The 27,896-nt window shown below is 39.5% G+C and overlaps 2 protein-coding genes across 6 annotated transcripts in view; one reads left to right on the forward strand and one right to left on the reverse strand.

Moving 5' to 3' along the window:
• Ddr (discoidin domain-containing receptor 2) overlaps window positions 1-23,532 on the reverse strand; it is a 110,025-nt gene extending 86,493 nt beyond the window's left edge. For 4 of the 5 annotated variants that reach the window (XM_065488952.1, XM_065488951.1, XM_065488953.1 and 1 more), the window contains exon 1: window positions 23,369-23,532. The gene's annotated coding sequence lies outside the window, so the exon portion shown is untranslated. Of the gene's footprint in view, window positions 1-9,490; window positions 9,534-23,368 lie in introns of all 5 variants that reach the window. The other variant, XM_065488949.1, reaches the window with a different exon arrangement.
• Window positions 23,533-25,657: 2,125 nt separating this feature from the next.
• Window positions 25,658-27,780, forward strand: LOC135943532 (rhythmically expressed gene 2 protein-like). Its single transcript, XM_065490101.1, has 2 exons — window positions 25,658-26,133; window positions 27,029-27,780. Exons 1-2 carry the CDS (start codon window positions 25,858-25,860, stop codon window positions 27,467-27,469), a joined length of 717 nt encoding a protein of 238 aa, XP_065346173.1. The 5' UTR covers window positions 25,658-25,857; the 3' UTR covers window positions 27,470-27,780.
• The last annotated feature ends 116 nt before the right edge of the window (window positions 27,781-27,896 follow it).

Genomic DNA, 27,896 nt, shown 5'->3' on the forward strand with positions numbered 1-27,896 from the left:
TTTCACGATTCTACGGCGATTGGCTTAACCGATTAAGGTTTTCAACTCGTCAATTCAAGGATTAAATTTAGATCAGAAAGTCCCTCAAAATTGCTATACACTACACAAGTTTCCCAATTGAATTGAAGAAAATTCGAAATTCCCTTAAATGAAGTTTAAAAGCTGTCCTAAACGAAACGAAATATAAATTTCGTTAATATTACAGACACTTGCGGGGTTCACAACAATAAATTCATCCCTTTGCGAGGAAAACAACCAGACACGGCATTACACGTTGTGTCACAGCCCCGAGGAAGAGCCGCGCGGCCGGTGTCTGCGCACTTGATGCGCCTTTTGCCTTTGCTGTTAACGAGAGTGGCGAGAAGAGAGACAACACACTGGCCTCCATTCATGCCTCTCGCGCGACGAGAGCTAGAGAGAGCATTTTAGAGTTGTCTGTGTGTGAGTGTGTATGTGTGTGTGGCGGTCCTTTTCCAGCCCCACGCGCACACGGCACCGAAAATCTTTCTCCGAGTGTGTGCTGGTGCTGTGCGCGGCCGAATATCAAGTTACCCTTATCGCTGGGTGTGTAACACGATAACGCAGTTAGTCCCACACACAAAGTGAATAATCTTCGGGCGGAAATGAGACCAGATTTGCGCCGCCTCGCGCGCCGCGCACGCATTCGGCCCTCGCGCTCTTCGCCCTCTCAACTCCTTCCATCTCCGCCTTTTCTCTGACTCACGCCCGAACTCGAATTGTTTCTTCGAGGATGAGCAGCAGCGTAAATTTTTTAGAAAATTGGCTGCTAAGTTAGCACTGTCTCCTTACTTGAAATCCTATTTTATTTCACAACAAAGAGTTTCCCTAAACACGCTGTTTGACAGATCTCGATCAGAGAAATCAAAGTCTTCCAAAAAATGTGGTCAAGCGCTGGAAATTTTGGAGGAAAATAAGAATTTTTGCTGTTAAATTGCATGTAGATCAAATTCCCTATCGATCAAACAATTCAAATATTTTTTAATTGTTGCCCTGAATCCTCTATAAAAATCGAGATATTTTTACTGTGAAAGCATTTTTGGTAGAACATTCCGCGATTTTGGCGGATTTTTCCAGCCGAGTGGTCATTTTGAAACAATTTGGCGGCGAAATGGGTGCCATGGCAGCGAGTGACGGACGCAGCGATTTTCGGCGCCAATAACGCGTCGAAACGGACCACTAATCAGCCTCATCGAAGCGGCACCGAAAAGCACTCTCTCAGATTCTGTGCGGACGTGCGCCGCATCGCGGAAAAAAGCTTTCCGCCGATTTTCACGCCGCCTCTGGCTCGGACGCAAAATAAAAATAGTTTTTGGAATTCTGGTCGGCGGCTGCGAGATCAATTTCTCCGGGGATAAACAGCGTCACGTAGCTTTAATGCCACATTAGCTGTCAAACAGACGACCTTTACATCAAGCGAAAGGCCAAGAAGGGGAGTTGCCACCGCTACGGGCGCGTTAAAAATGCAGCCGCACCTCGGATCCTGACCAAAGTGCCGGCGCCTAATTTCCTTTCCTGCCGCCGTAAAGGGGTGCATTTATAATTAACCCTCTACCACCCACGGCCGCTCTTGTTTTGTTTTCCCGGCGCGCTGCACTCGTTTGCATAATTTCGTTCGATTTGCTGCCCTTTCACGCGGCACAAGAGCACAAATAAATTTTCGAATGCTTCAGTTCTCTTTGCAAATGTATATTTTATCATTAGCATTCGTAATTTTTTATGCAAGGATAACTTACGCTTTCTTATATCGCTTGCAAAATATTGCATGAATTGTTGAACGGTAAATAATTTAATTTTAAGAATTAATTAATCTCAATTAATAATGAATTTATTTTTAAAGGCATGATTTCTTTAGTTAAACTGAGTTTGAACTAAGCAGTTGGCTCGCATTTGCTTGGAAGAAAAAAATGTACAAAAAAGGCACTTTTCCAAATTTGTGTAAAATGAAATTTCAATTCAGAGTTTTAGAGTCAATTTATATATTTTATTATTTTATTATTTTATTTTTCTATTTTTTATTATTTTTTTATATATTGTGAGACTTTATTTTTAAAGGAAACTATATCATATTAAAACCTAAAAATTACTCATCAAAACTATAATTTATTGGAACAAGTAGCTGGCGCCCCTTGGACCCTTCAGGCAACTATTACTATCCGTCGAGGCGATGAAATTGACCAAAATAAGCGACGGTGCAGGCAAACCGCAAAAGTAGTCCTCAGGTCGCGCAACATGAGGAGGTTATGTGACAGGCTAGGATGAAAATGTTGCAAAATGTACTCGAAAGTACTGAAATATCATGAAACACAACCTGGAAATGGATCTCGGGTCGGGGTACCCTGAAAAAGGTCATCAGAGTATCCCAAGTAAAAGTTCAATAAATGATCTGTCCGATGAGTGGTCGTGGTCAACGGTCCAATAAGCGCCCGAATTTTAAAAAACTTTAATGTTTTTTATTTTTGTGAAGTCCTGCTTTTTGAAAAATCAGAAGAACAAAAATCGTATTAATTCGAAAAATGGTCCGATTTTGAAAAACAGCACACGGGTGGACGCTCCTTATCAAGAGGCATCGATTTCTACAAGAATCAGCACCGTCCGGCCCAAAGGGCTCCGCCTGGGCCCCGAACACAAAAGTTTGAAATGTCCCAAATCACGTTTTTTTGAAGTTAAAAATTAATAACTCAACGTATAAAATAAAACTTTTTCAGACTTGCCGTAAAATTGCCGCAGATTTAGGAGGTTTTAGATGATTTTAAATTTGGTACAAATGTCTTACAACTGCATAATTCGTGCTCATTGTTTTGGAAGCTTATAAAAAATCAAGTACTTTTTATTTTTCTGTGGAATTGTTCCAATTTAGCGTCTTCGGCAGCGAGCAGGCTGATTTGGTGGCGTGTGAGCATTATTGTGCGGCTGCGGCGGCGGCGGTGTTTGCGATAGTGAGCATAATATTTATGGGATTATGCGCGGTCGGTGCGGCCGCGGCCGATTGAGATCTTAAGTGAGAGGTCAGAGCGCGCGGCGGCGGCGGAACAATGGGCCGCGTGCGCCGACGGCAACAATACGCTACTTTTACGGCCGTGTCATAAGTGCAACATCATGTTCGAAATTATTCAAAAGAGCTGCAAAAAGCTTTTCTCAATGCGCAGCAAAAAAAAAATAACAAGAAAGAAAGAAAGGGCAGGTGACACGCCTTTCCTGGAATTTGCGATTTCTGGACAGCTCGCTTTTGCCTTATCTCGAAAGTCAACAAAAATGCTATTTATTTTTGGCCGTAAATCTGTTATTTTCCGCCCTTGGCTCCTTATCGATGTGAATTATTGCACTCATTTCCACAGTTTTATCTCATCGCGGGAACGTAATTGAAATAAACTGTACAAACTAATCATTGAAACACTTAAAGAAGAATTTTGTGCAGCGAAACAATGAAAATCGAAGCCAAAATTGCTGCATAATTTTCAGAAAAGTGGCACTGTCTCCAAAATCGAAAACCTTTTTTTATTTCACAACAAATAAAAAAAGATATTTTTTGCAGTAGCAAATATGCACTTTGGCAAATATTTTTAGCTGATTTAGACATTTTGCATACAATTAAATACTATTTAACAGTCGCTCGGAAAAAAATTATTTAATAATTTAGTTATTTTACTCTATTTAACATATAATTATTTAACAATAAAAAAATTGACAAATTTAAATCAATTAGGACCTAAACATGACATGAATTTTCGAATGAAATATATGTGAGCATTATTTTGCTAATTTTAGTCAATATAAATTCAAATAATTTTCAATTCGGTCTTTACCAAATTCGAGATAGATCATTGGGATATCAATGACGAGGACGGAAAAAATAATCACAATAAAAATATAGGAATTTATTTTTTCCTGTTTCGAGTTTCGAGATGAAACGCGGTGAGAAGAAGTCGGCAGTTCCAAATTTAAAGTTGACTTCCTATGCTTTGGGGGGACGCGTTTGATGCCATCCATGTTCGAAATAAAATCTAATGATAATTTACGAGGCAGCCGCGCTGCTCTCGAAATAAAAAAAAAGGAAGCGTGTGTAACACGGCAAATCGAAGCAAAGGAATATCTCGAAAATAACTGTATCGACGCGCGGAGCGGCGATGTGCCGCGCGCGATAAGGGCCCGCTGTAAAATGAAGAGCTTATGTGTCAATTATGCGAGATCAGGTGTCAGATGAGTTTGTACATCTTGATTCCCCAACAGGCTGCGGCTGACTTGGCACAAATTTCTCCTTTTCTTTCTCGCGCGCCAGACGCACCATCTGGCCCGACCGCGATTTTTATTTTAATTCAACGCCACTATAAAGCTGCTTTATTGTGCACGCTTTCAAATTCTCAGCTTAAATGCAAATTAAACGGATCAAACGGGTTTCGCATGACCATTCATTAACCAATACAATTGCACGCGGACCAAATTGACAATTATCTGTCGAATCATTTGAGTGAGACGTAAATTCACTCAACTTAGCACTAATATTATTGAAAAATCGTTTCTAATTTTTATTTATAAATCTTAAAGACCGTTTTTGACGAGATTTCCGAGCACACCAATCGATTCTTGAGGGTCTAATTAGGTAAAATGGATATTTTTTCCAACCTAAAAGTCGAGCGCGACGTACTTAGATTTTTTCCCGCCAAAACAATGTGAATGCGAGAAGTGCGCATGCGTCAGAGCTGGCTGGATCTGATAAAGAACTCATTCGTACAGGCGGTCTCTCTGCAAGTGCGCAAACCAGCTATGACGCATGCGCAGTTACCGCATTCATATTATTTTGGCGAGAAAAAATTCTTCTTGTGCTACGCAAGTCGCGCTCGACTTTTTGGCTGGGAAACACTTCCCCAATACCTGATTCGACCCTTAAGAATCGATTGGTGTGCTCAGAAACTTCGTCAAATACAGTCTTTAAGACAAAAGAACATTTTAAATTTAAAAAATAGTAAAATTTAAAATTCGATTATTCAGTTTAATTCAAAAAATTATTTGATAAATTTTTATTAATATTTTTTCTACATTTATTTATATTTTGAATAATTTGTATAAAAGTACATTATGTGTGTTACGTTTTACATTGCGGCTAGTAATAAAAGAGTTTGAGTACTCCACTTATGGTTGTCATAAATTTACCAAGATATATTTAAATTCTAAAGAAAAAATAAAATACTGAATTTGAGCTGTCTCATCTGTAATCAGCAAAAGATTTTATTCACAAGTTGTACGAAAAGCGCAATTTGGAGCAGATGTAAGCGATAATTCCTGATTTACATTTTTATTTTTTATTAGACGAGGAAAGATCGATGCAATCTGGTGGTTTATGAGTGCGGCGGAAAGGCTAATACATATTTCACATCCCACACAGCTTCTCGTTTTCCTCGCGTTTCTCAAGCATTTTTTCCACTCGCTGTTAAGCGATCTAAATTTTTATTACTCACGCACCTGCTCTGCGGCTTTTTTGATAATTTCGGCGAGTGGGCGATTGGAAGATGCTAATCGGGGGGCGAGTTTTAATTGATCCGGAAACTTTATTCCTGAAAGAAAGAAAAGCGCCGAGTGTGGAAAACAATGAAAGAAAATGGAATGATTTATAAGTCGGCGCCGCGCTTATTATTCCTGCGTGAATAATGTCTCTCTCGCTTTTTCTTTTGTCTCGCTCGCGCGGCGGTGCGCGTCTCTTATTAAAATAAACAAAGAGACAATGCTGTTGCCTGGCCAAACACAAATAAATACTGTACGCTCACAATATATCTCGCCGCCATTATCCATTCACAGATGCATTATTTCGCAGCCTTTTTCAGACTCTGCGCGTTTCCAAGAAACCGGCTCATTACCATACGCTCAGCCTGTGCTCGTCGTCTCACACTCCAAATTGGACCCTTTTCCTTTCGTGCAACACAAACAACAACCAAATTCTTGGTAAATTTCAAAATATAAATGTTTACAGAGTGTTAGAGTCAGGAATTTAAATTTGTCACAAGGCGTGAAAGTAAAGCTGCATAGAAAAAAATGTAACTATGAATTTTGAGCGTTATTTTTGTACCGGAACCAACTGAAACTGTCAAAATCCTAAGTAAAGAGGGATTTTTAATGAATACAATATTGATGCGATTCGAAATAAAAAATTATTATTAATATTTAATTGAGATATCTTGCTATATACAAATATATGCGTATAAAAAATGGTGTAAATCGATTGAATCTTGGATCTTTATTAATATTTTTTCAAACGAACCATAATGATGCACAATTGAAGATGATAATTAAATTACGAGAGAATTAGAGAGAATATTGATCATATTTGGAAAATTTATTTTATGTCTTTTTCCTGTGTACCAACCAGACAGTAAATCAAGTGCAAATAGAACGAGACACGGCTGAAATCCAAAACTGGCCTTTTTGCAAATGACATTCAAGCTGGAACAATACAGAAAGTCCAGCCGTATTTTGAAGCAATAAATCAGACGTGTAAATGTGTACAAAGGTCGGCGGGCAAATACAGTTCGAATTTCATCGTGGGAGTTTTTGAAAGCGTTCGAATGTTGTCTTTCGCTCTGGCGATGAATAAAATACATAATAATAGACGCTAGTTAGCCGCAAGATTTATATCGCACGCTTTTAGCCGCGCGGCGTGCGCAAAGTGCGTTTTGCACGCGGATATAATTAAATGAAAATTGATAAATCGCCCGCGCGCGCAGCAGTTGGCCCGGCCGTCGCCGCGCGGGGCCACAGGTCGCAGACGCTCACCCACCCACCCACAAACGGCCCAAAACGATCAAAACATAATACACCATGGAACACCCTCTCTCCGTGCGGATTCACTGTTAAAATGGATAGAGTAAATAAAACAGAATTTGCAGTGTTTCAAAGTGGACAAAAATTAACCATTTCTTACAATTATAGAAATACTGATTTCCTGATTAAAGATATTGTTATGTTGTCCACCCTGTCCAGGTGGCGCTGACATCGTTAGTTTAATTGGTTGTCCTCCTAACAAGAGGCCCTATTCTGTTTATTTGTGTTGCGTCAGTTTTTTTCTTATAAATGGGGTGCAATAATTTTTTAATCTTATTTCCTTTGAAGAAAAAAAAACTAGAAAAAATCGTTTCTATAAAAAATTAGCTGAAAATTTTGTTCGGGGCTTTCCAAGAATTGAATTTGAGTGCTCTGTGGTAATAAATTTCGTTTCGCAGTCTACACGTTCTGATAGTCCGAGGCATGAGGGGAAAAACAGCTGTTGCAGACTAAAAGGACGAGTCAAGTGGGTAAATCTGGCGACTGCTATTTTGCAGTGTGGTTCTCGGCATTAATGTAGCGAAAGCGAGCTGCCGTGAGCAAGATGCAGCCTCCGAAATTTACGGCGAGAAGGTCGAAAAATAAAATTCTAGATGGATGGCATCCTCTTAGTGGAGACACGAGAGGGATCCTCCCATGTGTCTATTTAATGGACCCCAATCACTGAATTACCGCCGCCGACTCGATCTTCCTCCTCTCTACTCTTTCACTCGCTGCTCGATGCTCGCCCGCGTACACCACACACGCACACAAACACACACTCGTAATATAAATTGTGCGTTCGCCTTTTGCCCCAACAAATTGGTCCCTTCAGCTTTCAGCCTTTCAGCCTTCAGCCGGGAAAAATTAGGAATGCTCGTCGCTTATGGACTCTGTTGCTGCCCCGATCGCTATGTCCGGGGATTTTTTTATCAGCTGTGGGTGTAAACCTAATAAAATGCTCAACTTTGCTTTTTTTCTATTGACATTTGGCAGTGGTTATTTGTGAAAATCTAAACATTTTTTTCTTAATTACAATTCAGATTTTTTTTCTTTTAAATCTATCTACGAGGAGGTTTTAATAAAATAATTGCGTGAAACAATTAATTTTTGGCATTTATTTTAACTCGTTCTCTTTTTAAAAAAATTCCAAGACAATTACAAGAGAGAAATATTTTCCCATGCAGCAAGGACATTTTCCATGCATGCGTGCTGAATATAAAAACATGTTGCGCGTCTCCCTTACTAAATTTATATTTCCATTTTCCGGCCGACAATTTCGCGAGGAGTGACACGCGAGGAAAACGAAATGCGCGCACACACAGCACAGAGAAGGCATTATTCTGCGAGTCTCAAGAGCGACTCCATCTTTTGTCAGCAGCTGCGCTCTGATATGAATTTACATTACGGTGGCGGCGGACACAATGCCTCGCACATTGTTATCAAAACTCTTCCTGTGCGCGCGCGAGTGTTTGCGGCACTCGTTTTGTCTCCGCATATGCGGCGATCCATTTCCAGCGCGGCACAAATAAGAAGGAAAAATCTTCTCTCCGTGTCTGTGCTCGCTCTGCGGACGGCTAATTATTCACAAAAAGTTTTCCAACGAGTATTCAATAGAGCTAGAGCTGGCCTGATGGACTTTTAGCCTGTGCAAAAGTTTGTTCTTTCGGATAGTTGAGTCCTTTGTGCTGTCCCTGAGCGAAGGGAGCCTCCTCCAGTGCGGGCACGACTCATCGATTTTAATTATCATTCCTATAGTTGGAGCTCATGAAAATTACTTAAATGTGTAACACCAATTGTGGGATTTGTGAATATGCGAGAATGAAACGCTTGAGACTTCTAACCAATCGTGATCAGCTTATTCCAAACGTGCACGGCAACTATTTTTTGCTAATTTTTAAAATTCATCGCCTACACGAGAAAATAGATAACAAAAGGATATAGAAAGCGTCGAAATACTATGCTTTTTCATGAACTAATCATTTTGCTACAAATCTTAAAATTGTTTAAATCATACCTGTTTTGAATGAAATATTTTATTAACACCAAGGTGTGCTACAGTACAATACAATATACACATACAACATAACAATAAACTTGAAAAGAACATTTTTTTTTTTTTAAATCACTTGATCACAGAATTTGCTGCTTGCGCGAGACTCATATCGTTTTTATCACAGCTGAAGAAGTGGTAGGAGCCAATGTTCTTTTCGCAGAATTTGCAGACGCACTCGCTGATCGCGCTGCTGTGGTAGCTCTTGGTTTTGCACAGCAGGAAGTGGAAATCGTGGCACGCGTGTCGAGTGAGCGCGTGCCTCATGTCATAGCACACCGATTTCCAGCTTGGGTTGACCATTGCGGGAGCACCATAAAATTCCGGGTCGATTTCAGACATCTTGAACAGCTGATTGTCAATGAACTTGTTATAGTTTTGAGTTCTGTGCAGCGAAAATCTGGAGCAAAGTTTGTCAACAAAAAACTCCGTGTCAGCAAGTTTATAAGCCAGTCTGGACTTCATGAATTTTGATAGGCAAAGCGCTTTTTTGAGAAATCTAGATTTTGCAGTCTCTAATTTTTGGAGGTCGTTAAGCGTTAAGTAAGGCCAGATAACTTCAATTCCATAACTCGCTATTGGAGCTATGGCCAGGTCAAAGAGTTTTAATGCTGTGCTGAGGGATACCTGTTTTCACGCTCAATTTTTTGATTCAGATGCTAACTCGAATCTGCAAAAATAATGAATTTCTTCATTAATAATTTTTTGAAATTTTCATATAAAAATTAATTCTAAGATGAATCAGCTAACGGGAAAAATATATAGACAATAAAATTCGTACTGAAAGCGGCAGCAAAATCAATTCTAATAAAATTTATGCCGTAGATGAGGAATAAACTGGTGCCGTTCATTCCGTTCGAGTTCATTTTCCCATTATCATGCGGCGGCCCCATTTCAATCAATGCACAAGGCAAACTCCATTTTCCGCGCAATTCAGCTGAGAAAAATGAAAAAAAGTGGCTCGCGTGTGTTTGCGCGCATACACAAACAAAAGCGTGTGTTTGTGAGCGCGACTGCAATTTATTCGGATATTCGTCGTCGTAAAGCAGCAAGAGCGAGTATATATATAGGAATAATAACAAGTCACGCACGCAACCCTGGCCTGGCGCCACCTGCACCCCCGTGCGTCCGTCCGTCCGGCGGCGGCGGCAGGGTGGGTCGCAGGGGGAGGGGGTGGTGCCGGCCCGCGCTTGCTTGCTTTCCTCTCCACTCCGCATGCATTTATACTTGCTACGTCTCGAGATAACGATATTGCTTATATAATTTCCCTCGCTCCCTTTGCCGCACCCCGTTTTGAAATTCAAAACAAAACGGGCCCGCAGCGAGCATTCATTTTTATTAGGGCCCTGTGCAAATGAGCCAGAAACCGCTGGAATTGAAAATATAGCGCACCTCTAAACGATTTATTTTATATTTTCTTGTCTGGGGAATTACCGTTGAATTATTTTTAAATTATTATGTAAAAACGTCCTCATTATGTTAAATTAATTAATATTAAATTATTTATTGTCCTCGGAGTGGCACAAGTAATTTTTAATTTATGGCTTCCATATAGGCCCAGAATATAAATGATGCAAAAAGTTAAAATAAAAGCTGAGTTTTCGTTCTTATAAATAATAATTTATTGCCCCACAAATCGTAATGTTACCTTTTCGTTTTTTTAAGATGCCAATTGAGTTTGAAAAAATTAAGACTCCATGCTGTTGCTAAGTATTTTGCTTCTGAACTGATTTTGGTTTTCGGCACGTCAAAAGAAAACATTTTAAGTGAAGAATGTACTGTAGCAAGATTGAGTCTGAAGTCACAGAGGAAGTGCCTTAAAATCGAAAGTAAACGGTGACGCCATGCGTCGGTGGCTTCGAAAACTAAGGGTGGAAAATTTAAAAATGTTCTAAGACAAAATTCCCGTCCGAAACTATATGTTTTTATCTTTTTTGCATCAGTAAAAACTTGCAATAATATAAAAAATTAAATAATTTACGCTTAATTTGGCTAAAAAATAAAAAATTGAAGTTGAATAATTACAGTTTTTTACTATTTTCCTCTTCTAAATTGAGGGCAAAACCCCAAGTTGTGAGCGAAAAAGTGGCGTGCAAGAGTCACGAGAGCATATAACATTCGATTTAAGCCGATTAGGCCAAATGTCGTGACTGCTGCTTTATTGAAAATTTAGCCGCGGCGCACACGTGCACGTGCACGCCGCTTTTGCCTGGAATTTCGTCTGCTTGGTACAGTTTCAAAGCGATTCTCGGCACCGGCAAAGCGAGCGCTTTGACGGCGCGGCTCAGTTGATAATTTTGCGCACACAAACATATGCAAAAACACCACTTACTTGCCTTCCAAAGGGGAAATTGCTTGCTTTAGATCTAGCTGCAGGCAACTCCCACGCAGAAAATTCTGTTTCAAGAACGAAAAGGTCACAAGAGGTGTTAAATGTTTTACTTACAAATTTTAATGTTTTTCAATTTTCATATTTTATCAATTTAAATTTATTTTTACTATTTTGTTCCAATAGTTAAAACTATGTAACATATTACATAATCGTGTTTACTAAATACCTAAAGATATTTTGTCATTCTGAATTTTTGAAGTGTTGGCGGCAGCAATTAAGTAGAATTCAACTAATTTTACAATAGTAAATTAAATAAAATAATTTTTAAACGACCACGATTAAAATTGGATTTCGATAAAATAAGAAATGTTCTTAATCTTTTCCTGAAAACCTCTAAAAATGATTAAAATTAACAACTTCAAACAGTTTATTTTTCAAATTTTACTCAAAACGAGTCAAATCCTATTTACAAATTCACCCCTTTCGCTCTTTTACATTTAAAACTGTCCTGAAAATCGTGCACAAGACTGCTGGCCGTTCTTAACGTATTATTTAGTCAACATTATACATTTGGTCTTTACGATCGGTGGAGCGTGCGGAGGGAGCTGATTATTCGGGCGCAGCTCAACGCCTTAAGCTCATTACTTAGGGGCACACTCGTACAGTCGGGCCGGCCGGCCGGCTGTTTTTAGCGTTTTTATTCTCCCCCCAGCGCCCGTGGTGACATACTAAAAATAAAAGCGATCCGCTCTCTCGGACCTTGTTAACTTTTCGCCGCGCTGACGTCACTTTTTTGTTTCCTCGCTGATGGCAGGAATTCCTCTGGTAAGTGGCCGGTCCGCGATTGCTCAACTGCTGCTCGGACGCACAATTGGAATCGCAGCATTTTCTCTTTCTCTCATTCTTCTCGCTCTGTGCTGCTGATTGAGATTGATGGTCGGCGACACCAGACAGGAAGACGCTGCCGCCGCAATCAAAGCCACTCTCGCACAGCAGCTCGTGCAAATTGCAATTGCTTGTGATTCAATTTGATAATCAGACAGGCGGATATTACATTTAAATGGATCGATTGACTCTGCTTCTTGTTCTTTCCTTCTTAAGACAATCTCTCTCGCAGCTATCGGATCGTTTCACGCAGCAATTGTCAAGTAAAGAAGGTTGATACTGCAAAATGCTTGTTGCAAATGCACCAGTTCTTCCCTTGGCATTCAGTTGAAGCCAAAATTGTTCTAAATAGCACTGTAATTTTTTTTAGAAAAGTGACTGTTCCTTACAAGAACTGTCTCCTTACTAGGACTGTGGTCAAGCACCGCAAATTTTGGAGAAAACTTGAACAATTCAGAATTTTTATTGGGTCAATGTCCTTTTTTGATGATTGCAAATTATAGAACAAATTGTTCATCGATCCAACAATTCAAATAATTTTCAACTGACACCCTGTATCGATCCTCTATAAATTGTCTCTCAGTCAGTCACCTCACGTTAGAAGAGAAGATGTATAAAATGTTTCAAATTGAAACAACAGCACTCGGCGTCCGCGAGTCTAACAAGCGGTCTTCTTTTCTTGTTTCTCTTTGTCTGCGCTGCAAATGCGAACGTTTACAGCCAGCCAGCCAGCCAGCCAGCCAGCCAGTCGACTTTTGTATTTGAGCGCAGTCTGGCCGAGCGACACACTATGCTTTCTTACGTAACTCGCCGTGTCAAACGCTCTGTTATTAAGGGTTGTCGACACACTAAAATCTAATGTCTCTCCGCTCGTTTTTGTTGTTTTGTGTCTGCAGCGTGTGAAATCCGTTCGCTACTACTTCAAACACATGCTCCAAATTGGTTTTTCGACGCGGTCGCGATCCTTCGTTTAGAGAAATGTCAAAAACAATTAAATACACGCATCCGCGGTCAACAAAAACAATGTGATTTATAAATAGAAAGCTTTAGATCTCTAAAGAAAATATTTTTTGTATGGTTTCGTGCTTTAAATTCAACGATCAATGGCAAGAACACTATAATCAAGGTGGTTTTGATTAATTTCTTGCGCAAACATGGCCGCTGCTAGGACATTAATATCAATTGGACAGTTGTGTTTGGATTTTGAGGCTGAGATTTCAGACATTCTTCAGCATTTTTTACTTAATATTTTTACTTTTGCCGTACTGAAAACCAAGATCGGTTTAGCCAATCACCGTAGAATCGTGAAGAGCTATTTTTTTAAATATTAAATCCTTTTCAACTTTTCTACGGCGATTGGCTTAACCGATTTTAGTTTTCAGTTCGTCAAAAGAAAGAACAGAGGCAGGATTGAGTCTTAAATCGCAGCGGGTGTCTTAAAATTAAATTTATTCAAGTTGAAGCTTTAAAGTGAAATTTAAATGAATTTGGAATTAGTTGTGAGATTTTTCAATGCTGATGAAATTTTGCTCTGACACCCGCCATTTTGAACAACTCCGCGCAGAAAATATAAAAATAAAACCAATATGACTCTCCACTGGATAATTCCTTGTGGTACCAGTTCAAGCATTCCTTTTTCAGTATTTGCTCTGTGCACACAGCAAAGAGCACTTAAATATCGGATAGTTTAATTTCTCAAACAGCACGGTACATTGAACTCGGCGCGAGAGTTAGTAATATACGCTTGCTGCTCTTTCAACATTCTGCTGCAGCTCGGGCTAATCAAGACGGAACTCGTTCGCAACTCAAACATCCGAGCGTTAATTCAGCCCCGGCCTCGACGTGAGGATAAGTTTTGCCTGCGCCGCAAATTGAGAGCACCTGTGTGCAACCTTGTCTCGGTGCGCGCGCGTGCAATAAGCTAATTGCGATTTTAACTGCCTTATCTCTTTCGTCTCCGGCCGCGAGACAAGATGTAATCGGCGAGAAAAACGACTCGATTCATTTTCTACCCGACTGCTTTTGCAGCCGATCAATATTGTTCACGTTGGAAGCAGGTTGCTTCGCGTTGTTGTGTTTTAATTTAAAACTCCAAATTTTTTAACCTGGGGAATGGGGGCGTCCCCTTTTTTTGGTTTTCTTAAAAACGAATTCTAAACTGTAGCTCTTGACTGCGTTGAGGTATCACCTTGAAGGTTTTACTACCTAACCTAGTTTTTTATCATGAAAAACCTTTCAATTTGAAAAAAAATTTAGCAGGTCGAAGGTCAAGGTCACCTTTTGCGACCTTTTTTGAAAATTTAAAATTAAGAGATGATAGTCCCCTTCGATTTTTTCGGGATTAAGGGCTGAAATGTTGCCCGTGAAATTCTGAACAAGCACACCAAGTTTCATAGGTGCAATTGCGACAGTTTTGCTGCAATTCGAGTTTGAAAATTAAAAACTGGCTCCAGGTCGCTCGACCTGTACGCGCAATTCGCCTCTTGTTCGTCTAAATTATTTATTTCGCATTTCATTTGCTTAGAATCACCAAGAGGTCCTAGGGTAGACCTGGGAAGGTCAAACTCGACCATCAGAGTGTGTCCCTGACGTGACGCTGAGGAAAAATTTCGAAAATTCCCAATTTCATCGAACTTGGTGTCTTTTCACAGGTTTTCGCCGCTGTACAATTCAAATAAAAAGGCAAAACTGCCGAATGACAATCCTGAAACAGGTCCTTGAAATATGTAGTTGTGGTAGCCATTAATCCTGAAGTGATATTAAAAATGGTAAAAATAAAAGCAATTTAACAAATAAATAATTTTTTATTTTTTATTTTAATCTCATGAAAGAGGCAAGTTGCTCTTCCGATTAAAAAGTAAGTTGTCTGCTCATTTTATAGCTGTATATTCAGTGAAAAAGATATCTATGCAAACCGCAGTGGTTGTGGGAGCAGCAACAGAGCGCGGCTGCAAAGTTGAAAGGCCGGGGCTGCTTCATTATATTACAACAATCGGCAGCTCGTATAATCCGCGAGAGCGCATTTATCGACGCACATATTGGAAAAAGTTGAGTCCGTGTCGGCGGATCAAACGCGCGGCGGAGGCAATCATCGTCCGGCCGCTCAACTTTTGCTCTATACCTCTACTACCCCCTGTGCCACCACGACGGGGTGAAATTAGCGCGCGGCTCACAGGGGGAGCGAAGAAGCAGGCTGGAATATTGATTCTACTTGAAGAATGTGCGCTGCGGCTTTTTTGCGTTGTGTGTGTACCTGATGACTTACACGTGACTTTTATTTCTCCCTTTCGCGCCACCGTGGGTGCGTGCGCGACAAACTAATTGTCACGAAAGCACCAGAGGGTCGACCAAACCGACCTCAGAGTGAGAACGGCGCTTTCTTTTTCAAACTGAATCTCACTTCTCTGCTGCACGCTGGATAACCGGAATATATTTTTAACAGTAAATTTAAAATAATCTTTTAAAAATTGACAATGCTTAAAAATTGTTCAAATTTTGGAGGCCTTTGATAAGTTGTCCTCATGACGCGCGACCCGAGATAGGTTGGTGACAGGCATGGATGAGTAATCACCAAATGTGCTCGAAAGTACTGGAAAATCGTTAAAAACCGCCTCTAAGTGGATCTTAGGTCGGGGTACCCTGAAATAGGTCGTTTAGGCACCCCAGATAAACCCCCAATCAAATACCTGTCTGACAAGGGGTTGTGGTCGACGATAAGATGAACTGCTGAATTTTAACAAAAATAAAACCTTTTTTGCAAATTTGACTTTGTTGAAAAATCAGCTGAAAAAATTCTCACTAGTTCGAAAAATGGTCCGATTTAGGAAAACCGAACACGGGCGGACGCGCCCCACCAAGGGACATCGATTGGTACTAAAACCGGCGCCGTCCAATAGACAGGGCCCCGCCTGAGCCCCGAAAACAAAAGTTTTAAATGTCACATTTCACATTTTTGTATTTAAAATAAATAATTCTTCTGCTATTGGCCGTAGGGTGGGAAAAATGTTCTAATTCATAAAAAAACTTAAACTCAAAATAGCTCTGCAAAACTGCGTTTTTACTTGTGACCTTGGTACGGAATTAGAATTATGTCAATTGAGATAATCACGACAGGCTTTAAATAAGCTGAAACTGCATTTGCACGTGATTACTGGCACGTGACTTGCAGTTCGTGCAAGCGACTAATTGTTGAGTCAGAATAAGTGTTGTTCGTACGAGTCGTGACAAAATGCAGATAACCGATCGCATAGCAGCTGTGGCCGCCGTTTCGCGACATTGATATTGAAAAAAAACTTTGCGGTGAATATAAATACGGCAGGGTGCGGCGTGTCCAACCGGATAATTAATCAAAACAGGTGCTCGTAGACTCAAGTAGGAAGGCTGGTTTTCTTACAATAAAATAGAATAAAATGAGAAAACAAATCAATTGATCGAAATCAAAATACGCTGTTATCTTGATTCTATTCCATAAAAAATGTAGATCTTGAATAGGATAATCAGTATCCATTATTCAAAATTTAATGGAGCCTTGAAAATCAATTTGATATGAAAGATTTCATTTACCAGGAAGTTAAACGCGAATTTTTTGACAGAATTTTGGAAAATGTTGAAATTTTCAAATAAGGTTTTATTTTTATTTATATTCAGCCATTTGTCCGATCTTCGACCACGACCCCTCATCAAACACGTCTCGGACGGGGCTTTGACCTACGGTACCCTAGCCTACCCTACCGACCTTTCTCAGGGTACCATTCCCAGGTTATTTATTCATGCTTTTTCAGAGCTTTCGAGCACATTTGGCGATAATTTATCTTTGCCTGACACCGACCTTCCTCAGGTCGCGCCACCTGATGACTATTTTTTGCGGGTTTGTTAAGGCTCTATTGGTCAATTTCACCGAATTGAATTTCTTGAATAATAATAAAATGATTTAAGTATTACAAAAAATTTAAAAAATAATATTTTGACTAAAGTGAACGACCCTTGACGTAGAGTAAAAGCTACAGCAGCATTCGCCCGTCAGCCAGCCAGTCAGTCAGGTGAGGAGGGTGTGTGTGTGTGTGTGTTTTGTGTGTGGAAAGAGGGTAGAAAACTCACAAGTGAGTGGTCGGATCGATGATTAGCGGTGCCGTGTTTCGGCCGCCACCGCCGCCGCCGCCACCACCACTCGCGGCGAACGCAAATCTCGCGACTTTCTGGACAATAAAAAGCTGAGCCTTGTACGTTTGAAACAAAAGCCGGTTCAATTTAACAGAGTACCCGCTGCTGCAATTGAAACGATTAATCGAAAACGTTCACGCGTGGTTATTGTTTTTAATTAATTTTCTCTCGGGTGGTGCACATTGAGAGTTTAAAATTAATTAAAAAAGAGAAATAAACAGTAAGAGGAGGTTCGAAGGTTGGAAATCCCAGAAAATACTTGATTCCGATAGATAAATCATTATTATTAAATTCCCTGAAAGGTTTCATACGCTGTTGGACAGATCTCGACGAAAGGATTCGAAATCCGCAAAGAAAATAAGGTCAAACGCTGCACATTTTTTAATTTTCACTCTTGCAAGGTCGTTTTTTTACTATTATAAAATAATTTTAAATTTTCGCAAAAATTGCATAAAAATTGGGCATGGGGCATTTTCACCGAAACTGAATTTAAGAATAAAAAAAAAACTTGATTGTGCGAAAAGAGTGAAGCAAGTTGATACCGTTGGTGCACACGATCGATTTTTGTTTTGGTTTCGTTGGAGAGTGTCTTTTACAGGAGTAGCGGCGCGCGTGGCGTACTTTTCCATTTGGTGAAATTCCATTTCGGCACATTGCGGTCGGGGGAAAAAGGACGAATGCAAAGGGAGACGCAGGTGAGATGGATGTCGGGCGGCGGAGCGAAAAAATTGGAATGTGTGTGTGCTCTTTCCTCCGTCCTGTTTTATTTACGGCCTTTAATATCGGGCAGGTGGAAAAGGGAAAAGGCTTCTCCGGCCTCCATCGTCTTGATAAATTATTCGCGAGACGCAATCAAAAAATATAGAGCAACTCTTTCGATTGATTTGCGATTCAAACGCTGGCGCGCGGATTAATTTTCCTCGCGAGCCGGAAAGTTTGCATTTGCGCATTCAATCAATCTGCATTTTATTTTTTTCTATTTAAGTTTATGCAATTGCCGCTAGCTCGCATTGATTGCACGCCGACAATAATTTATATTCCAGCAAACTCTGAAGTTTTCCCCTATTGAAAGCTGAATCAACAACGTTGGCCGAGTAATCAGCCAAATGGACTTGCTGCTAATTAGTTTTCCTCTCCTTTCACTCGTTGTTTAGAAAACTTTTAATAATGCTAAATCATGATCTTTCAACATCAACTCTGCTAATTCTTTTCATTTGATTTTTTAATTCAAGAGATCCACTTCAAACATTAAAAAATTTTTTTGGGGTTTTGCACCTCCTAATCTTGGGTTCTAATTATCAGAATTGCAAAAACTAACCACCGTTGGACTCGTCTTGAGTCTTGACCTCCCCTGACTAGCTAAAGGGCTCTCCACCCCTAAGTTGCCATACAGCTTTAAAGATGCAACACTTAGCGGCGCCAGGAACGGTAATCGCTTATTATCAAAATTGCAGCAATGGGGAGGAAAGGGGAGGGGTGCATGCACCCCCTAAACCATTCAGCTGCTCAGGGTAGGTTGAGACGAGTCCAAGGGTGGGTAGTTTTTGGAATTTTGATGCTTAGAACCCGAGATTGGGAGTTGCAAAAATAATAAAAAGGTTTTCGAGTTGGAATTTCTTGAAAACAAGTCATTTCACTTCTATGAAATTTTCTGCAAAGTTCATAATTAAAAATTTTAAGCACCTTTTCCAAATTTAAAAACCAAATTCAATTTAAAATTTAATTGCCTTTTTTATTCTGAAAACAAAATGCGGCTTTTTGCAAATCCTGATCATCAGGGACGTTGTTTTTCACCAAAATAGTTGATCCATCTTCGCATGTGAAAAAACCGTTTGGAATGAAAGAGAAATAAGAGCAACACTTTTTAAAATTATTTCTGTCCTCCTGCTGATCTTTAATCTTATCTCGCATCGATCCCGGCTCACCTTCTCTAGAAAAGGCGACTCATATTTATATATAACTCAGGGCGTAATGCAGGCTCGAGACAAGAGCGATTCGCCGTTTGTTTTCGCATTTATGACGGTGTCAACCCGCAATAAACACCTGTAAATAAAACCTGAGCTAGTGAGAGAGAGAGTTTGACTTTACACACAGACACACATCACATGCAAATGAGGCGTGGAAAAGGGCCAATTTGCTTGCTCGGACTCGCCCGTCATATTTATGGCGTTGTCTTTGCGGCGCGCAGCACAGATTTGCCTCTCTCGCGCGCGCGCCTCCGTACCATACATTCATATATTTATTCATTTTAATGAGTCGAGCGCCGCGGCCGACTCCCCGCAGTGAGTGATGAAAACGGTTTGTTTTTGCGTCTTGTGATTAGGGTTTCGTGTTCAACAAGTCGACGCGATGAAAACGTCGTAAATCAGCCCGTGTTTCGACTGGAATTATTATCTCTGTGCTGTGCTCTTCGTTCGGATCAATTAGCCCGGATCGTAAATAATCCCGAGTGCATTTATTGCCAAGTGATATATTCGCGCCGCCAGCTTCCTGTCGCTGCAAAAAATTCTGAATCGCGCCTCGTCGATGGCACAGAACGATTTGCAAACATCCTCTCTGACAATCTGCTGACTGACGGGTGTTTAAAATGTAAACTGACGTGGTTACAATCTTTGACACTGCTCTTCAATTTTTTATTACTGCAGTAATGAACATCGTTGTGCAAAATTTGGTGTTAAAGACTTACGCATGAATGATATGTAATGACTTTTACATATATTCAGACCAAAATGCAAACTATTTTATCAGATGTTATTGCTATTTTTTAAAAAAAAAATTTATATTGAAATTGTAAAATTCCGTTTATCAACAAAAAATTTGTGTAACTATAATTTTTTTAATTTGCATGGTGGAATAAGTTTTTATTAATGAAAAATTGCAAAAATTGCAAAAATTATTAATTTAATATATTTTGTATCTTCGTCAAAAGTTTAATAAAGATTGGATTTTATGATACTTATTGGAAGTTTATTTTTCTCTCTTCTTTGCTGACATTTTTAGATCCCCGAATCAAACCGAAATCAAATCAAATTATTGAAGACTACAGGTTGAAAAGAGTCGGGAAAAAAGCGAAAGAAACGTGTGCAAAATTAAATAGAAATTGAGCAAAATTTTAAATTTAATTTTTATTCAAAGGATTCTGCGTTTTTATTTCGAAGCTACAACAGCCTTTCCTGATTCACGAACAGAGCTGGAAAAATTATATTCAATGATTTTGACAATTTTTAAATATTGCAAACCTAAATTTTATTTTTAATGCCTTGTTTTGATTGCGGTTAATTCCGCGTTTTAAGAGAGGAAGGAGCGATAGTATTGCAGTAGTTTTGAGTGAAGGGAATAAATCAGTAGCTGGAGAGTGTCGTTTCCGATGCGATAATCTTTTATTCACGAGAGGCGTGCAGCAGGCTCGCCAGGAAGACGAACCAAGGAACGAACGCGAGATTGAGAGACGCGAGAGCAGCCTCTAATGTAATCAAGCCTCTCGCTCTTTCTCGTCGCATAACATTAGTCAGCCTGCCGAGGCTATACGCAAACAAAACGAGACTCGCATAAATAAGACGCGATCTCTGTTTCTGCGCACAGTTCCAATCCTGACACGATCGGCCGATTTCTTGTTTTATCGCATGGATCAAAATATATAGCTTATTTTCCAGATTATATCTGTTCATTTTCATTTAAATTGGAGATTATTTTGTAAAAAACGCAAGAAAAATTCAGTTCACTGTTTTTCGAATCCAGCAATAGATTGGCGCCAGTGGTTTCTTTCGATTTTACTTAATTTGCGCTGTGATTTAAGACTCAATCATGCTGCTGTGCATTCTGCTTCTAGAAATATTTCTTTAGACGTGCTAAAAACAAAAATCAGTCCAGCCATTCGTCGAAGAAACGTCGGAAAATGTTTTATCTAAAAAATGTGGTTTTGACGATTCTACGGCGATTGGCATTACTGATTTTGGCTTTCAGCACGTCAAAAGAAAATATATTCAGTGAAGAATGCACAGTGGCAGGATTGAGTCTCAAATCACAGCGAAAATAACTTAAAATGGAAAGTGTTCGCTGGCGCCATCTATTGGCAGCTTAGAACACTCAGGGGTAAATTTTGTATTCGCCATATCTTGATTTCTAACAGTCAGAGTTGCAAAAACGGCACACCGTTCGACTCGTCTTCACTTACCCTAATGATCTGCAGGGATTTAAAAGTGCTCAACGCTCAACCCTCATCACCCTCTCCAAAATGACCATATTTAAACCCCGATGATGTTTTTTCTTCAAATTTATAAAAAATGTTATGTTTGTATATATGCAAATAAATATAACGAAACTAAGGGCGAGTTTTTGACAGATTTTAGTCCCAAATTTTTCTCTTTTATAAATGTTTTCTCCCATTTAACATGTATATCTTAAAACATTTTGCCTTAAAATCCAAAGTATACGGTGGCACCATCTGTTTTGAAAACGAAGGAATTATGCAAAACTGATGAATTATTACGTGATTTATTATTTCCCCCAAAATTCTGTTTTTCCTTTCAGTTTGACGTGATTTTTTCATTTTCTAAGAATTAATTGAATAAAATGTATTCTCTTCTTTCCTATTTATTTCGATTTTAAATGCAAAATGTTTCCTTATTGTGTCTCGATGCTCTGACAATCATTCAAAGTGAAGTTGGAACTGGAAATCGGTGTGCACGGATCGTTTTTGATCGCGCGGCGTGCCTCTCGGAGAGAGATTTCGTGCTGTTTCGTTGCCGATCATGAGCAGCAATAAATTAGCGGGGAATACGAGATGAGTGTTATTGTCGGGCAACAATGCATCATTACGCACGATTGTTTCCCATACGTGGGACTGATTGGTTATTAGAGCCGCAGAGCAGACCTCCCTGCAGCAAACCTGAGACCTGAGACGCGAGCACTCCGCCCTGACCGCGCTAATTGAGTTACCCGCCACGAGCACTCCTTCTCATAAATTGAATAATTTATCGCCTGCCCCACAGCAAAACAGATAGTTAAATTTAAATCAGTGATTAATCTCGAATGATTTTATTTTTTTACCTTTCAGCAATTTTAGCATATTTTAAACCACATTTTTTAATATTAATGCCACTGTTAAATAGCGTTACAAATAGAAAAAGGTTGCAGAAAACATTCAAATTGGCCAAGCATAAGGGTTTTCATTCAATTGCTGTAAATTTTGAGAAATAAAATTAATTAAAATTTTCATTATTCATAAAATAAATATAAAAACCGCGTTCAGATCCGAAGTTTCCTTGTTTCCCAGTTTTGGACACTAAAATGTCAGTTATTTCTTGGAGTAAAATATTAAAATTTTGTTTATATAAATTTTACTGTGTCCTCAGAACAAGCATTTTTAAACAATTTTAAAATTCTGAAACTGAAGAGAAAAATGACGAAATGTGAAATATTAAAATTTAATGTAACAACAACGCTTGCATTACGACTTGCGACAAGTAAATAAATAATTGACGCTTCCTTAAAAATTGTGAATGGCGAAAATTTCTAAAGAAATTATTCATATTACCAACGACGACTTTCAACTCCAATTTTCATCATCCATTTTTATTAAGAAAAAAATCCGGGTTATATATTTAAATTTCTCTTACGCGATAATTTATCGGCCCGGTTGCCGGCCGAGCATGCATTAATGTTATTTTATTATTGCACGTCTTTAAATTCGCATAACTCACTGCCGCTTTTTATAGTGCACTTTGCTGAGCCGGCCGGCCGGCGTAAATGGCGTAATCGTTTATTTTTAGCCATTTTTAAACACAAGCCTGCGTGCAGTGTGTGCAAGAAGACAAGAAGTGCAATAAAAAAGCAGTCATCAGATGATTCACGGCCTCTTGCATCTCTCGGTGCCAGCAGGAATGCAATCCCGAATCCGTCTCGGAATTGAGACGTTTCGAGAAAAACGCCCGATAAGGAAGATGTCTCAACTCGATAATAATTTATTTCGTGTCACTCCTATCAAGGAATATTTATTTTCGTGTGTTGCAATTTCGTTCCAACAGGATTGTTCATTTCGAGCAGAGTTGAATTCAAAAGTGAAGCAATTTTTAATAATTTTTTATTTTAATTTAAATAAAAAAAACCAAGGGTGGTTTTATTCTTACCTTTGTTCACTGGGGGTTGTTGATTCTAAGTCGTCTAGGTGAGGGCGTTGCAAATAAATGGTGGCACGAGAGTGTTTTATATTTTTCGGCACAATCGAGCGATCCGTTCGCGGCGTGCGGCAGGCAGGCGGAGTGAGCACAATCGAGTGTGTAGTCCACGACTCAGCGGGATGCACTGAACTGACGTGACGGAGCCGCGGCTCCGCTCCACGCCGCCGCTCTCCACTGCCCCAGAGCCCTCTATGTAAACACACTTCGCGCCCGGCAACTCTCCAGATTAATCAACCTCGCGATTTCATGCAGATCGTGAACGCTCGTACGGACTTTCATTTTGATTTTATTTGTCCGATTGAGTAATTCGAAATTTTTATTATTTAAACAATGTGGAGAAAAAAAAATTATTTTTATTTTCACTGGTAATTTTTGTTTAAAGTCTAAACAAATCACAATTTAACAAGAAAGGAACTGACAATGGTCCCAAAAAATACCTGGATATATTTTTAATATTTTGAAATCATCTCTTATTTTTTTTAAATTTTTAATAATGTATTGATTTTTTATTTTATAGAAATTTAGCTTTCGCTTTTTTCGCTGAACAACCGGAAAATTCGGCTTTTCAGCCAAAAAACCTAGCGATCCACGGTGATCGTCGCCGCATTTTTGCAATTTCCCCAAACGCTCATCTTACTGTTAGAGGCGGAATGTGCAGGCTGAGCGCAGCAACGAATATTGCTTTGACGTTTTGGTGTTTGGTGCGCGCCGTGCTGCCTCCTCTCCAAACACACGCGGTCGAGTTCCATTAATTTTTCACGTCGAGAAGTGCTCCTGCTCGGCGTCGCGTGTTTTATTATGTGTTCTCGGTTCTCGGGCCGGCGGCGGCGCTCTCGTCTCTCTTCCGTGCTTCCTCCGAGTCGGGGCTGAATATACATAAACTCCATTAAGGAGGCTGGCAGCATGTGTTTTTGCTCGCAAATTCGCCGCCCCCTTCTCTCGAGAGCCCTCCACGCCGCCCCCGCCACCCTAAATTAAATTAAACAAAACGCATTTCGAGCGTGCGTCGAGAAAACCGCATTCTTTCTCATTTCGTCTCGGCGCCACGCACCACAGGAATTTTTTCAATTCTTCAATAAAAAATTCTCAAAGCGTCCTCTCCAGTACTTTGAAAATTCCACTATCTATTTTTTAAATGAATTACAAAATTTAATAAGAGATAAATATTCACTAATAATTGTTAGTCTTAATATTTGAGTTTAATGTAATTAATCAAATTAAATGAATGTTTAGTTTATAAAATTTTATTTAATTTCTAAAATTATTTTGATATTCCCAGTGATGGATCGTTTTAGCAATTTTTCGCTAGTACTGTTCACCCTTTGTAATGCTATGCATGACCTTATAATTTATTTTATTTTATTGTTTGACTAGAACATAAGAATAAACAAGAATAAAAAGTTATAGTAAATAATTAAATAGTTTTAACATTTTCTTGTATTTTGTATTTATTGGAAAATTTATACATATATTAACATAATTTTAGCTATAATTTATTTGTTATTAGTTTCTTCAGACTATATCATTTTGTATTATATGTATACATAACAGTCACCTTCAGCACATTTAGGAAATGAGACAATTAATATTCAAACATTCAAAGGTAATTGTATATATTATTATTTATTGTATTTATTAGACACCAACACAGACTACATTATATAACGATATTATTTTGATCCACTTTCTTATAATTAGCAGCTTGAAATAAGGTAGTTGTATTATTTTTGCAATTGAGGAAATGATGCATGTCTATGCAGACTTCATCGCAGAATTGGCATACACAATTAGCAGAAACATCTAGATGAAAACGTTTGTCTTTACATAACAGAAAATGATAACCATGGAAAGAGTATCTCGTAAAAACACATCGATCTTTACAATAAGGTAGCCACCAGTTCTTGTTTGTCATAGCTGGGGTACTGTAATTGTACATATAATAAGTGGGACAAATATACATATTATAAACCAATTAACCGCGAAAGATTATTTTATTTATTATTATTGCAGATTGTAGGACAAATTGATATAGTTGCATCAAACAATTCAAATAATTTTCAACTGTCGCCCTGTATCGATCTTTATTAATTTAACAAAAAAAAGCATTTTCCACGTACAAAAATCTTTTCCCTTCCCGCTTGCTGCTAAAGCCTTCTTCAAGGAATTCTCGTCGGCGCCGAGCGGCGCAGCACGTGCCGCTGGAGAAGGAGGAGCCCGATCGGCGCCCGCCAGATGGCGCTGTCGCAGGACTCGCAGGAGACGTAAACTCATCCATAGCCGCGGCAGGTGCTCCAATTCACTGTCAGGTCTTCCATTTTCCACCTGCGGAGGTCGAGGGGCGAGGGGGCGGAGGCTGGCTGCTTCTGCTCAACCAATCAGGCGCAACCTGAGCCCTTGTGTTTGGTAAACAGAGCAGGAAGATGAGGTAGAGCACGAGGATGCTGCGCCGGCTGGTCACCTTCGACGTGACCGGCACCTTGCTCAGGTTCGCACAGTCGCCAGGGGTGCTGTACGCCGGGGCGGCCGCCCAGCTCGGCCTCAGGGTCCACCCTGACAAGCTGCAGGCCGCCTTTCGACGCCAGTGGAAGCACATGAACCTGGCCAAGCCCAACTTTGGACTCGGACAGGAGGGATGGCGCCCCTGGTGGCAGGAGACGGTCATCAGGACGTTCGTCGACGCCGGCGTCGACACCGACCACCAAACGCTTTTCTTCGTTAGTATTTTTAACCTTTATAGTGGCGAAATTGATTTTTTTTGTCAATCCACGGATTTAAAAATATTAAAAATTTAGAAGTAACATTTTCCGAGTTAATTTTAATTCGCATAGTTCTCTGTTCTCTGTCAAAATTAATGATCAAAATATGAGTAGAATTTTTTTCTAAAAATAAATTTTCATGAATTAAAGATGCAAATTTTCAGATTAAATAACGTGAGAGACGTTTAAGGGACTTTGAAAATCATTATCTTGGGCGGTGTGGCTCCGATTTGTCTAAATAAAAAACAAAATTGATGCTTATTAAATTCCTCGTCAAACGGAGTATAAATCGACCTAATTGGAGTTCATGGGGCCTTTCGGGCCCGCGGGCCGGTCAAAAAACGATAATTGTTGTTTTAATTTCATTTTTAATAGGCCGTAATGGGTCTCATTCGATTCACCTTGAAAATAGCTACTGATTGCTTAGTTTTTTTTTTAATTCGGTTTTATTGATTTTCGACCCCGTAAAAACTTCCCCTTTCGGAAGCAAGCAATAACAGTTTTGGCTCAATTTCGATCGAAAAGGGAAGAAAAATATAAGTTAATGCGGCTTATCAAACAATAAAAGTAGCCAATAGACAATTCCACATAACACTTCAATAACTTCAATTATTACCCATGAAAATAAATAAATTATTAAATTCTACCAAATTCAATTTAATTAATTTTATTAGATTTTCAGCATCGTAATAATATGTTACCATAGTAATTTATTCTATTTAAATAAATTTAGGTAAAAATTTATATAGAGTTAAAAAAATTTAAATTTACAAATAAATGATTTATTTTTATCAAAATCATTTAATTTATTTTTCTCTTAGTTGAATGTTAAAAATCTTTATTCTGATTTCAGTTGGCCGACAATTTAATAAACCAGTTCTCAGACGCTTCGTGTTGGTCCGTGCGAGAAGGGGCTGCGCCGCTGCTGGAAGCGCTCAATTCGAGGGGTGGCTTCACCCTGGGCGTCATCTCCAACTGGGATCCGCGTCTGCACGGCGTTCTGGACGCCACCCGACTGTCGCAATACTTCCACTTCGTGTTGACGTCTTACGAGGCCGGCCACTCGAAGCCGGAGCGCCGCATCTTCGACAAAGCCCTGCTGATGGCCGGAATCGAGGGGCTGGAGCCCCAGCACGCCCTTCACGTCGGCGACGACGTCCTCCTCGACGTCCAGGGCGCACGGGACGCCGGCTGGAATGCCTGGCTGCTGCGCGACGACGTCAAAGGTGCGGCGGAAGGCTCGCTCGAACAACTCCGCCAGCACTTGCTGCCAAATAGTACTGAAATCAAATGAGCAAATTAGATCTAAACTTGTGTATTTAACAAAGAAAAGGGCCAGCTGGTTAGTGAAAAGAATAATTTTTAGAGAGTTTCTAATAAAATAAAGCCCTGACACGAAATTTGATGGCTGTTTGTGATGTTATTAGTGCTTTAATATAGTTGCTAGAATGGAATTTATTGTCGATAGAATTTAATTCTTGTTATTCTTAAGATGATATATCACAAAACTTTTGATAGAGATGCCTCTTTTGCCGATGCATATGTGAGAGATAATATGTTATTTGAATAAATTTGATTTAATTCGTTTGCCGTTGAAACTTAAAAGGTTATTTTCATTTTTTCCCTCTTTAATAATTATTTAAACGGAAATATATGGCTGAAGGTTCGTTGCGAACATTTTTCTCTTTTTTCAAGCGAGTGGCGCACCTTTCTCTAGGAAA

This window comes from Cloeon dipterum, chromosome 4 (genome assembly GCF_949628265.1).
Source record: "Cloeon dipterum chromosome 4, ieCloDipt1.1, whole genome shotgun sequence".
Lineage (NCBI taxonomy): Eukaryota > Metazoa > Arthropoda > Insecta > Ephemeroptera > Baetidae > Cloeon > Cloeon dipterum.